Source organism: Babylonia areolata, chromosome 3 (assembly GCF_041734735.1).
Source record: "Babylonia areolata isolate BAREFJ2019XMU chromosome 3, ASM4173473v1, whole genome shotgun sequence".
Classification (NCBI taxonomy): domain Eukaryota; kingdom Metazoa; phylum Mollusca; class Gastropoda; order Neogastropoda; family Buccinidae; genus Babylonia; species Babylonia areolata.
In genome coordinates, this window is record NC_134878.1 from 17250764 (window position 1) to 17265187 (window position 14424).

The 14424-nt window shown below is 43.1% G+C and overlaps 1 protein-coding gene across 1 annotated transcript in view; it reads left to right on the top strand.

Annotated features, from left to right (window-relative positions):
* Positions 1 to 14424, top strand: part of LOC143280476 (uncharacterized) — a 37040-nt gene that overhangs the window by 201 nt on the left and 22415 nt on the right. The window contains exon 2 of the mRNA XM_076585129.1: positions 12335 to 12905. Within this exon, the coding sequence (XP_076441244.1) occupies positions 12840 to 12905 (66 nt within the window). The 5' untranslated portion in view covers positions 12335 to 12839. The remainder of the gene's footprint in view (positions 1 to 12334; positions 12906 to 14424) is intronic.

Here is a 14424-nt window from a genome sequence, read left to right on the forward strand (position 1 = left end):
TGATGGAGTGACAGTTTCCTCGTCCCAAAGTACTCGGCAGGATACACAGTTGTTGTTGTGTTGTTTTTTTCTCTCTCTGTGGTGTGTGTGTGTGTGTGTGTGTGTGTGTGTGTGTGTGTGTGTGTGTGGAGGATGGTGTTTGATTAATATACACGGCTCCTACTACATGGTGGATGCGGTGCTGACATTTCAGGTGATTTATCTTTCTCTTCTTTCCCCCTCCCTCACTCCCACAGTTGTTTTCATTGGCAACACTTTGTTTTTGACAACAACGTGTTTTCCGTTACAGTTACTTGTGCCTTCATGGTTATCAGAGCTCCAACAATCGGATTCGGAGGAAATTTGATATTCCTGGGAGCTTGTTCATGTCCACATGATGCAGACTATTATTCTTTTGTTATTTCCATGTTCGTTCTTTAATATCTGCTTGTTTTCTTTAACTCGGCGTTTCCCTCTAACTTTGTCATGTTCTCATAGCCTGAAGAACTGGTCTTCTGCTCGTGCTTTCCCCTGTCAGTCAATTGTTTATTTGTTTAGTAACAAAATCTATCATTCAACTGTTTATTTGGTTCGTAACACAATCTATCATTCAACTGTTTATTTGTTTAGTAACACAATCTATCATTCAAATGTTTATTTGTTTAGTAACACAATCTATCATTCAACTGTTTATTTGTTTAGTAACAAAATCTATCATTCAACTGTTTATTTGTTTAGTAACACAATCTATCATTCAACTGTTTATTTGTTTAGTAACACAGTCTATCATTCAACTGTTTATTTGTTTAGTAACACAATCTATCATTCAACTGTTTATTTGGTTCGTAACACAATCTATCATTCAACTGTTTATTTGGTTCGTAACACAATCTATCATTCAACTGTTTATTTGTTTAGTAAGACAATCTATCATTCAACTGTTTATTTGTTTAGTGACACAATCTATCATTCAACTGTTTATTTGTTTAGTAACACAATCTATCATTCAACTGTTTATTTGGTTCGTAACACAATCTATCATTCAACTGTTTATTTGTTTAGTAACACAATCTATCATTCAACTGTTTATTTGTGTAGTAACACAATCTATCATTCAATTGTTTATTTGTGTAGTAACACAATCTATCATTTCTATCATTCAACTGTTTATTTGTTTAGTAACGCAATCTATCATTCGACTGTTTGTGTTAAACACAATCTATCACTCAACTGTTGATTTGGTTCGTAACACAATCTATCATTCAACTGTTTATTTGTTTAGTAACACAATCTATCATTCAACTGTTGATTTGGTTCGTAACACAATCTATCATTCAACTGTTTATTTGGTTCGTAACACAATCTATCACTCAACTGTTTATTTGGTTCGTAACACAATCTATCACTCAACTGGTTATTTGGTTCGTAACACAATCTATCATTCAACTGTTTATTTGTTTAGTAACACAATCTATCATTCAACTGTTTATTTGTTTAGTAACACAATCTATCATTCAACTGTTTATTTGGTTCGTAACACAATCTATCATTCAACTGTTTATTTGTTTAGTAACACAATCTATCATTCAACTGTTTATTTGTTTAGTAACACAATCTATCGTTCAACTGTTTATTTGGTTCGTAACACAATCTCATACACCCCCGCCCTCTTTCTCCCACTCCCACCCTCTTTCAGTGTACGTGTGTGTGAATGGGGGAAGGCGGGAGGGCATGTATATTCATCTATATACTTAGCGTGGCTGCATAGGCAGCCAGGTGAATAACAATAGCAGTAATTATGTTTCTTTGGTCTCACATCCTGTTTCCCAGGTTCTTTTTAGGTTGGTGGGCAGACGATTTAGGTAAGCAGCTTGGAGAACAGACAGCTATAGTCCTTCCATCAATACAATTTTGGTATGATAAATAATGATTATTAGCTAAGTGAAAGAATAGAACTTGATCTTTATCCTCGATTCAACGTGATACGTGTCACAATTACAATATATATATATATATATATATATATATATATATATATATATATATATGCCTAGGTCACTTCCATTGCCGAAAACATCTGATGAGTCCAAAAGTGACGAACGTTCAGTAACATCCGACACAACAAGTAGCTCCAAAGAACTAATTTAATTAACCCCCTTTTGCTGTGTTCAAAGGGATAAAACTAATTTAATTAACCCCCTTTTGCTGTGTTCAAAGGGATAAAACTAATTTAATGAACCCCCTTTTGCTGTGTTCAAAGGGATATGAACCCCCTTTTGCTGTGTTCAAAGGGATAAAACTAATTTAATGAACCCCCTTTTGCTGTGTTCAAAGGGATAAAACTAATTTAATGAACCCCCTTTTGCTGTGTTCAAAGGGATCAAATCCTTTATATTGTTGTTGTCCGTTGTGTTGAAGGTAGAATTTTTATTTTCTTGAATTAGGACCATTATCAACAATTCCATTTTTCATGTTTCGCTCAATCTCACTCGGAGGAAGAATTACACCATAGTTATGACACACAGAGTAATCAACGTGCACTCCAAAGACAATCACCTTGCAAAGGTAAATCTATTATTTAACCCAAAACTGAGGAGCGAAATCCAGAGAACAGGAAAGCTAAACAACAAGAACAACAACACAGGGAGAAAAGATCAATAACAACAACAACAACAAAAAATCAAAACTAAAACCAACAACAAACAAACCAAAACCAAACTGAAAATAAAATATCTTAAAATTGAACAAATAGACATGTAAAAATAGGTCAAATCCTCATGTCTACACCCCCCTCCCCTTTCCCCCTCCACTTTAAACAGTTTGTTTTAAAGCGTATTTATAAGTATCTTTTTTCAGTGACAGAAGAGTAGTTTGTCGTCGGCAGCACTTTTTCCCCCACTAGTAACTTGCTGTGGCGCAGCCTGTATAAAGTGGATTGTTTGCCAACCAATTGGAGTCGTTTGTGATTCTGATCGTTTATTTGTTGTTGTTTGTGTGTGTGTTTTTTAAAATATACTTTTCAATGCATCTTTTTATGACAAAAAGAGTGTTACCATCAGGTGTTACAACCCACGATCTCTCTCTCTCTCTGTCTCTCTCTCTCTCTCTCTCTCTCTCTCTCTCTCTCTATATATATATATATATGTGTGTGTGTGTGTGTGTGTGTGTGTGTGTAAAATCACAAGAGAGAACTTAGGAAGTCGATCGGTTTGCAGCCCACCAGCATTTTGAACCTTCTGTTCCTTCGTTGTACGGATGACGGAGCACGTAATGTTTAAAAATAAATGGGAGGGTGGGAGTGGGAAGGGGAAGACTCAACAGTAAATGACGCATTATACAAAGAAAGACAAAACACGGCATTATGACACACACACACACACACACACACACACACAGAGCCCCCTTTTGCCACCCCATTCTCTGTCTGCACTAGTGTTAAAGATAAGGGGGAAAAAAACCAACGTGGAGAGAGAGAGAGAGAGAGAGAGAGAGAGAGTTGAATATCTGGCCGCACTTTTCGTGAGTGTTTTTCTTCCCAGGAAGTGTTTTTGTAGCTGTCGACTTTGTGTCGGTCCTGCCACTCTGTGCCGTGCGATGTGTTTGGTGTGGGTGGTAGTGTGTCGTGGGGGGGGGGGGGGAGGCAGAGAGAGAGAGAGAGAAGAGATTTACAGCTGATGACATTATACATTTCAGTGTTCAGAGAGAGAGAGAGAGAGAGGAGCTTTACAGCTAATGACATTAAACATTTCAGTGTTCAGAGAGAGAGAGAGAGAGAGAGAGAGAGAGGAGCTTTACAGCTAATGACATTAAACATTTCAGTGTTCAGAGAGAGAGAGAGAGAGACGAGCTTTACAGCTAATGACATTAAACATTTCAGTGTTCAGTGTTCAGAGAGAGAGAGAGAGAGAGAGTAGAGCTTTACAGGCAATGACATTAAACATTTCAGTCTTCAGTGTTCAGAGAGACAGACAGACAGACAGACAGACAGACAGAGACAGAGATTGAGAGAGATTTTATTGACTGGGTTTCCATTTCGCCGATGTGGCAAGGGGTTGGAGGAATTATTCTTTTTCTTCCCCCCCCCCTTCTTCATGCTTTGTTGTTGATTTTCCTTCATGATCTTTCCTTCGTCCATTGTTTTGTCCTTCCGTTTCTTCCTTCCTTCCTTTCTTTCTCCGTTTTCTCAAATTTCTTTTCTTCTTCCTTCCTACAGGCCAATCCCTCTCACTTCTTTTCGACAATTTATCAATCTCTTTTCTTCCTTTCATTGCCTGCTTTACGTCGTGTCCGACTATGACCATCAGAACAGCAGAGGAGGCAACTGCTGTTCCGACTATTTGGGCGAGAATTTGATTATAGTGGAGAGTGTCTTGCCCAAGTACATCCCAACTCTCTCGGCCAAGAGGGTTTTAGGACAGTCGGCGTTGGGATGGTTCCCAAAGGCCAACTAGCCCACAAGGCTGCAGCACTAAGAGCCAGTGCAATTTTGCCTTCTAGTTCGAGAGTCATAGTCCTTCACAAAAGACTAAGCTGTAAATGGTTTCCCATTGACTGGAGAAACCATTGATAATACAGCTTTCACTTTGCTGTTGGCCCAAATGTAAACTTATGTCAATCTGTGATATAAGTCGAGTGTTGGGCCTATACGTTATATATATATATATTTAATTTCAGTTATCGGGCATGACATTGTTGACACACACATACATTTCTTTTCTTATCTCATTTTTTTATGTTCTCCTCTCTTCCCTCTGTCTTTCTCCTGGCACTCGTCCCACCCACCCCTTCACTCTCCAGTCGTCTGACCAACTGTCGACCTGCAGTCTTTCTTTCCTAACAGCTGTGAGTCATACCTAAAACGTTCTGGTCTGTGTCAGTGGCACGCGCGGACAATCCTGGTGAGAGAGACAGAGAGAGAGAGGGAGAGAGAGAGAGAGGGAGAGAGAGAGAGAGAGAGAGAGAGAGAGAGGGAGAGAGAGAGAGGGAGAGAGACAGAGGGAGATTCGGATTCGGATGGTTTATCCAAAAAAGGCCTTAGCCCCTTATGAAGGGGTGGTGTGTAAACGTATTTCGAAAACATTATGACATACAGTATATGATACAATGAGACAGAGGGAGAGAGAGAGAGAGGGAGAGAATCAGATACACACTCAGACACACAGACACACAGAGACAAGAGACAGGCAGACTGACAGACAGACAGACTGACAGACACACATATACACAGAGACGAGAGAGAGAGAGAGAGAGACAGAGAGGGGGGGGCAGACAGACAGACGAGAAAGAGAGAGAGAGAGAGAAAGAGAGAGAGGGAGGGAGAGAGAGAGGGGAGAGACAGACAGACAGACGAGAAAGAGAGAGAGGGGTGGGGGAGGGAGACGGACAGATAGACGAGAGAGAGGGATATACTGTTCTCTTAAACCCAGGTACTTTGGACATTGTAGGACAAAATGAGTTTCAGTTTCTATTTGAAATTCACAGAATGGGCAAAGCAGCTGATTTACTGACAAGTTCCTTCTGAAACGCAACTTATGGACATACAATTCAGACACACCCAGTCGCATTCTGATCAGACTGACTCTGGCTCGCAAATGATTTACTAATTGTAAGTATGGAGATAAAATAAGATCACTTTTAAATGTTCTATAGAATTGAAAACGTTCACTGTGCAGCATATCAGAAGACCACTGTGTTTTGTATTCATCAATTAGCTTATTTCTCAAGACTTTTAAAAATTCTTTTTCGTTACCAACCCCTTGGTTTTCCCAGACCTCCCCTAAGCCAAATTTGTATAAGAAAAAGCAGACTGATGATGCCCAAGTGTTCTTATTACTGTAATGGTAGTATAATAGCATTTTATACGCTTTGTGTGGTAAGCGATGGGGCGACATTTTCAAAATTTTCAACCAATACTTAATGCTCTTTAGGTATATATTTACATACAGTGGGAACCGTCCAAGTTCTCCGTATACCATTATGTTAGGTGTTCTTAAACTAATATTCAAGAATCTTTTCAAAGCAAAAAGGTGTACCTTTTCCACAGTGTCAACATTTGCAATGATTCCCCAAACCTCAGCCCCATAACTAAGTATTGGCTGGATCTGAGCATCAAAAAGTTTGAAGAATATAGTAGGTGATTTTTCTCCTAATGACCACAGCAATCTAAATATAGTAATGACTCCTTTCTTCGCTCGACTTGCCATGTCATTCAAACTGTGCGTGAAGGAAAGTCTGGTGGACATGATAATTCCTAAGTACTTATACATGTTAACGACTGAGAGAGAGAGAGAGAGAGAGAGAGAGAGAGAGAGAGGGGAGAAAGACAGACAGACGAGAGAGAGAGAGAGGGAGAGGGAGAGAGAGAGCACGTGAATGGGGGTGGGCGGGAGGGGAAGCGAGTGTGGCAGAGAGGGATGGAGGTGAGGGGGGGGGGGGGTGATGGGAAAGAATGACAATCCACCCGGAGATGTAATTCCATCGATCGATAAAGCCCCAGGCATCGAACGGCGACACACATGTCACCGGTACTGAACCACCACCACCACCACCACCACCACAAACAACAACAAAATACAAACACCGAAGTTTCCCAAGTGGGGGTTGTAAACCTGCCCTGAACTCCCTACCAGTTCAGTTCAGTTACTCAAGGCTTCGTCACTGCTTTCGGACAAATCCATATGCGCTGACAACAACACATCTACCAAGCAGATGTCTGCCTGGCCAGCAACGTAACCCGACGCACTTAGTCAGGCCTTGAGGGGAATGATAGTGATAATAATAATATTGATAAGAATAGTAATAAAATAACATTAATGAATAAATAAATCACAATAACGATAATGATGATAGTGATAACGATAGTGACGATAATGGTGGTGGCGTGTGTCCATCGAGATTGTTGATGACCATCGTTGTCATCCAGCTGGGGGATGGGGGGAGTGTAGTGGTGGGGGAGGGGTGGGGGGGGATGCTCATAAGTCTATCTGTGAGTGCGCAGATGGCTGAATAGTCCAATCTGCGCACGAAATGTTCGCTGACAGTTGGGGCAGACAAAGACAGGCATATCATTGTCAGGGAGCTTGTTTGCCCGTGACTTTCTGGCCTGCCTCTTCTTAAACAGCTGCAGCAGTCCTGTTGGCCTCGCACAACTTGGCGCCTTTGTGCACAGCAGCGCGCCATTTGTCACGGTCCATTGCAGATTCCTCCCAGGAGTTAGGGTTGATGTCAAACGCTTTCAGAGAGACTTTCAAAGTGACGATAATAATGATAACGCCAATACCACTACTACTACTACCACTAGTGATGATGTCCGACTTCGGACATGGAACCTGTTCGCATTTTCAAGGCTTTGCATCGTTCGCCTGCCATTTCCGTTGCTGTTCAGGGAGCTGTTCATAAAAAATAGATACTTGTGCTTGTTCAACATTCTTATATTGATGCAAGATAATTGTGCCGGTTCTTCTTTTTCTTCTTCGTGGGCTGCAACTCCCACATTCACTCGTATGTACACAAGTGGACCTTAACGTGTATGACCGATTTTACCCCGCCATGTAGGCAGCCATACTCCGTTTTCGGGGGTGTGCATGCTGGGTATGTTCTTGTTTCCATAACCCACCGAATGCTGACATGGATTACAGGATCTTTAACGTGCGTGTTTGATCTTTTGCTTGACGGTTCAAACTTCTTGTGTTGATGCAAAATACTTGTGTTGGTTCAACATTCTTGTGTTGATGCAAAATACTTTTGTCGATTCAAAATTCTTGTGTTGATGCAAAATACTTTTGTCGATTCAAAATTCTTGTGTTGATGCAAAATACTTGTGCTGGTTCAAACTTGTTGTATTGATGCAAAATACTTGTACTGGTTCAACATTCTTGTATTGATGCAAAATACTTGTGCTGGTTCAACATTCTTGTGTTGATGCAAAATACTTTTGTCGATTCAAAATTCTTGTGTTGATGCAAAATATTTAGTGTTGACTCAAATTTCTTGTATTGATGCGACAAAATATACCACTTGTGCCGGTTCAAAATTCTTGTAATGATGCAAAATACTTCTGCCGGTTCAACATTCTTGTATTGATGCAAAATACTGTCGCCTACTCAGTATTCTTGTATTGATACGAAATACTTGTGCCGGTTCAAAATTCCTGTAATGATGAAAAATACTTGTGCCTGTTCAGTATTCTTGTGTTGATGTAAACTACCAACGTTGGTTCCCAGTCAGTGTCACCGTTCTTGCATTGATCGTGCAACGGCGCTGTAACTTGAGGAAGGACACTGTGTTTGGAATGACGTTACTGACAGGCCACACTGTCTCACTCCTAAAGGGGCTGGATTAGTGGGGACTAACTGGTCCTGAAAATAGAATGCAGGCACAGCGAGAGACAGGCAAGTGAGGAAGGGATGGAAAGGGTGAGAGAGAGAGAGGGAGAGAGAGAGGGAGGGAGAGAGAATGCGAACGCGAATTATTTAATTGCATATTCGCCACAGGCATAATTACAATTGCATTTGGGTTTTGGTGGGGATGAGGACGAGGCAGTGGTAACAATATCTTCATTGTACACTCCAATATGAGTAACAATAATCTTATCATAGCATCTAGTTACATGCAACAAATAGTCCCCGGGGTAGCTTGTAAGTATTAACACGTTCATTACTACCAGTAATCGAAGCTAATGCACTAATCATTAGAGAGAGACAGACAGACAGACAGAGACAGAGCGAGAAATGGACAGAGGGGTGAGGGGTAAGGGGGAAATAGAGATAGATATATGGATACATAGATAGAGGGTGGAGGGGAGAAGGAAGACGTGGAGGAAGGCGGAGAAAGGTGGCCGAGTGTCTGAACCATGTTGCCGAGTGTCTGAACCATGTTGCCGAGCGTCTGAACCATGTTGCCGAGTGTCTGAACCATGTTGCTGAGCGTCTGAACCATGTTGCCGAGCGTCTGAACCATGTTGCCGAGCGTCTGAACCATGTTGCTGCCTTCCTCCACCTCCCTTCCACTGTACATAATTTATGATAATAGAAAACCAGACGTGGTTCCACCAAAATTAATGTGAAAACATGCATGACCCTTGGGTCAATTGGCTTAAACTGTAGTTGTGATGCTCCCCGTGGTCCAGGGAATGCTGGATGCTATTCGCTGTGTGCGACGTGTTTCCAATCAAGGTGCCATGTTCTGTGTGTCACAGGTATCCAGCATCAACACACGAATAATAACTGACATATTATACAACACGACATTGCTGAAAGAGAATGAAAGGAGAGATACAATCAAAAGGATCGAGAGAGAGAGTGTGTGATATAAATAGATAGATAGATAGACAGAGAGACAGAGAGAGAGACAGAAAGAGACAAGGACAGAGAGGCATAGAGAAATAGAAGAGGATGAAAGGACAGATAAAATCAAAAGGAGAGAGAGAAAGTGATACAGATAGATAGATATACAGACAGATAGATAGAGAGAGAGAGAGACACAGAAAGAGACAAGGACAGATAGGCATAGAGAAATAGAAGAGGATGAAAGGACAGATACAATCAAAAGGAGAGAGAGAGAGAGAGTGATATAGATAGATAGATAGATATACAGATAGATAGATAGATAGATAGAGAGACAGAGAGACAGTGAAAGACGGAGAAACAGAAGAGGACAGACGAAGACAGACAGAAGCACAGAAAACAGCAAACAGTAACCAAAGGGACGGAGACAAGTATGGGGATGAAGCAGAGACACGGGCAGACAGGAAACAAAAGGTCACAGAGACTGACTTCAGACCACTGAGGAACTTTCAGGTAACACACGTTCACATTCAGAAAACATCGATCGCTTGGCTGAGCCCGAAACTGTAAGGTTCACACTTCGGTTCGCCTGGATGTCAGCAGAGACTAGAGCACAGACACTGGACGGACAATGAACAGGGCTCATTCGGATTTGTTGTGCACGCCTCAAGGACGCTGTCTGCGTGCAGTGGCATTCGATCGTGAAATGGAAATAGGTTAATGTGCGGATGACGGTAGGGTTGAAAAAAAACACCCAACCCCACCGTGTATGTGCGCGTGTGCATTAGTTTACATGTATACGCGCGCGCGCGCGCGGGTGTGTGTGTGTGTGTGTGTGTGTGTGTGTGTGTGTGTGTGTGTGTGCGCGCGCGCGCGCGCACGCACATACGTCTCTGTGTGTGTATGTGTGTGTGCGCGCGCGTGCATGCGTGCGTCTGTCTGTGTGTGTATCCGTGTCTGTCCGAGTCTGCATGTGTGTGTGTGCATACGTATGTACAAGCGTGCGCGCCCTTGTTAAACTTTCTATAATTCTTAATTTCACCCCCTCTCCTCCCTCCCCCCCAACCCCCCCGTCCATGTCTTATGTAGGTAGGGTGGGTGCGAGGGAAACGACAAAAAAAAAAGAAAAAGAAAAAAAGGTGAGCATCCCATAATAAGAGTATATTTTGCATGCACGCTCACGCTCGGACACATCAACGGTGTGTGCATACCCAGGGACACACCAGTCCCCCTCCCTCATGCCACTAAGCTCGCCAGGGAGCCAACTTTTATCAAACAGCAGTTTGTGTCGATCGACGGTTTTCTTTTTTCTTTTTTTTCCCTTCTTCTTCTTTCTTTCTTTCTCTTTTTTCCCCGATGACTCAATTCATCGATCTCGCTCACTCGCAGCTGTGAGGAGAGCATTGTCGCTTGGAGCTGACTGACCATCGACCCCGTGTTAAACGGGCGCAATAGCCGAGTGGTTAAAGCGTTGGACTGTCAATCTGAGGGTCCCGGGTTCGAATCACGGTGACGGCGCCTGGTGGGTGAAGGGTGGAGATTTTTCCGATCTCCCAGGTCAACATATGTGCAGACCTGCTAGTGCCTGAACCCCCTTCGTGTGTATATGCAAGCAGAAGATCAAATACGCACGTTAAAGATCCTGTAATCCATGTCAGCTTTCGGTGGGTTATGGAAAGAAGAACATACCCAGCATGCACACCCCCGAAAAACGGAGTATGGCTGCCTACATGGCGGGGTAAAAACGGTCATACACGTAAAAGCCCACTCGTGTGCATACGAGTGAACGTGGGAGTTGCAGCCCACGAACGCAGAAGAAGAAGAAGACCCCGTGTTAAATTTGGGAGGGGGGTTATGTCACACGTTCATTATCGACCGGATCTTTAGCTGTTTTTATACTTTTCACCTGGACTGATTGCGCTGTTGTGTGTATGGTTTTGTGTCTCATTCTCTTCCACGACTTCGTTGCATTCATTTATATATTACAAATGGGTGATTTTTTTTCTATAATGTAGGCTGTGTTATATATGTTTGGTTGTATTGTATATATCCAACTCAGCAACCAGAAAACTGAGTCAAAACCGTCTATCAATTTCTGCCCGCACACAGATACAGACAGACAGACAGACACACACACACACACACACACACACACACACGACGGAGAAAGACTCAACGAGAGGAATGAGGTGGGAGAGAGAGAGAGAGAGAGAGAGAGAGAGAGAGAGAGAGAGAGACAGACAGACAGACAGACAGACAGACAGACAGACAGACAGACAGACAGGATCAGAGACACACACACACACACAGAGAACAGATTATCGATCGAAAATCCAACGCCGACAAACCTAAATGGTGTTTACAAGACTTATGCATTACAGTCTATACCAAATGGAGAAAGTTTATAGAAACTGTGCGTTGAACAATGAGACTCACTTTTGATAAAAGGTGTACAACGTTTCAAACCATAGGTCAGGGAATGTGTTTGTTGGAAAAAAGGGACACCTTGTATTAAAATTTAGTCTCATTTTACAACCCACAGATTTCATAAACTTTCTCCATTTGGTGTTTTTCTAGAATCAGCAGCCATTCTTCACATTTTCTTCACATTAAAGTCTATAGTTTAAGAACTAATGTGCTATGCACCCATCAGTATTTTATATCTCATTTGGCATAGAGCCAAGTGTCCGAATTTAGTAGTTACGTCCAAACATCATCCCTATAGTATCCGTTTCAAATTCCGCAAGATTCTACTCAAAGCATCTTTTTCTTCATAAATATTTTTCGAAACTCTACCCATGTGAACTTCTAAGGAGGAGGTAACGGGTGGGGAGGGTGTGCTCCCCCCCCCCCCCCCACACACACACACACTTTTTATCCCCCAAACCTGTTTTCCACCCTCTGCTTAATCGAATAAAGAAATCCTTATGCTTCCTTTTAGTTCATTCATTCATTCATTCATTATCCACCCATTCGTTCATTCATGTTTCAGTCATTCACTCGCATACTCATTCATTCTCTCGCTTATTCAATGTTATTTCTTTATCTCTTTTTCTTTCTTTTTTTTTCAGGTAATCACTGACGACGTACGGATGCATTGGTTCTCTGCACATTTCGGTTTCAAGATGGAATTGACACGGACCCAGACTGATAACCCGACAGTCATCTGACCAAGTTCACTTCACCTCAGGTCACAGTCTCTCTCCCCCCTCCAAAGATTCCAGAAGAACGCAGAGTAGTTCTTCTGGAGTCCTTATCCTCTATTAAAAGAGGGTAGTGGACACTTTGTGTGTGTGTGTGTCGGGATTTTTTTCTTTTTTTCTTTCTTTTGGTCTAAAGTGGTAGGAGAGTGATCTTTGTATCTGAAGCAGACATAAGTTCATTTACCTCCTTCTTTCGAAGGTTGCTTCGTTTTCGGGACAACGGAACAGTCCTGTTCTTGTGTCGAACTCAGATTACATTTTCGCTTTTTTTCGGGAGAGGGGGAGGGGGGGGGGAGAGCCCCTTCATCCTGTAAACCTTGTGCATTTTCTACGTTGTTTTCGAGACAAACGCTGACACAGAAACACCTCCAAGATGGATCAATTACTGAAGAACAAGGAATTCAAGGAAAAGATGTCCAGCCTGTCTCCTGGAGTTAAAGTAAGTGGTCTTTGTCGCCGTTGATGTTGTAATCATTACTGCGTGCGTGCGTGTGTGTGTTTGTGTGTGTTACGTATCTGGACGTGAATATTCGTGTGTGTGCGCGTTTGTATGTTTGTTCGGTGTGCGTTGGAGTTTATGCGTCCATGTGTGCGTGTACGTGTGTGTGTGTGCCATCATGGTCATATGTTGTTTACGTGTGTGCGAGTGTATGATGTGTGTGCGCTTGTACGTGTACGCGCGTGTATGGAGAGAGTGTGCGTTTATACGTGGTCGACTTAAACTTTGCTTTTTGAAAGGAGGATGAATTTTGTTTAATGTCCCGTCACACACGCTGGTGATTGTAGACATGTTGTTAGAGAACTGATTTTTACATTTGAGTGCTATCGTTTAGAAGAGGAGGCGGGAGGGGGGAGGGGGGGGGATGGCGAGCATGCTTTTTGTAGTCACGTGTAAATGTGCACATGTCTGTGTGCGTCAGTATGGGATGTAGGGCGTTACACCTTTCTGTGCCTGTCAACAGTTCTTGTGCACTGTTCTTTACATGAGTCAAAGGAGCCGATACACACTTGAACATCATATCACTGCATGCAATGACCATATATAATGTGTAGTGTAGACCCTGTTTCAAGGCGGGGACTGGATGAAAAAAAGCGCGCCAGTGCTTATCTATGATCCTCGAAAATAAAGAATTTGTCTTGTCTTGTCTTGTCTTCCCTTTCTCCCCCCCCCCCCACACCCCTCCACCGCGACCTACCCTCTCTTAACTTATCGCCTCCCCACCCACCCCCACCCCCACCGCCGCCCGCCCCGCATACCAAACGCACAATCGATACAAAAACGGTTCATTACACCAAAGCTGTGTCACTTAAACGCGGTTGAGAAAGCTTCACCGTTATCTGCCGTTTTGTGTGTCGGGACAATCCCCCGGGCCCCCAAGGTCCCCGATGTGACTGAGCGATCAGCACAAAATCAATACCCTACAGCCACCGCTCTGTGCCGGCCCGGGCTTCAGTGTTACCTGCCTGCCCTTCTTCCTGTCTTCAGTTTGAAAGCTTGGTCAGTGAGGGAGAGAGAGTGGGGTGGGGTGGGGTGGGGTGGGTCGGGGGTGGGAGACAGAGAAGGGGTGGTGAAGAGAGAGATAGAGACAGAAACAGGGACAGAGAGAGAGATAGAGAGAGAGAGAGGGGGGAGAAAGAGAGAGAGAAAAACAAAGACAGGGACAGAGAGAGGGGAAGAGAGAGAGACAGAGACAGGGACAGAGAGAGAGAGAGAGGGAGAGAGAGAGAGGGAGGAAAGAATGACGTGAGACTGAGGGAGGAGTGGAGGAAGAAGGGAGGACGCATAAGAGAGAGGGGTGGGGGTGGGGGCGGAGTCAGACTGAGACTGATTTATTCCCCCCCCCCTCCCCTTCCCCCAACACTTTCACTGCCAAACTCGCATTTATGCAGCAGCTTGGTAGAGGACCCATGTCACTGAAGGGTGACCATATCACGGGTATGTTATCCGTGAACCTACT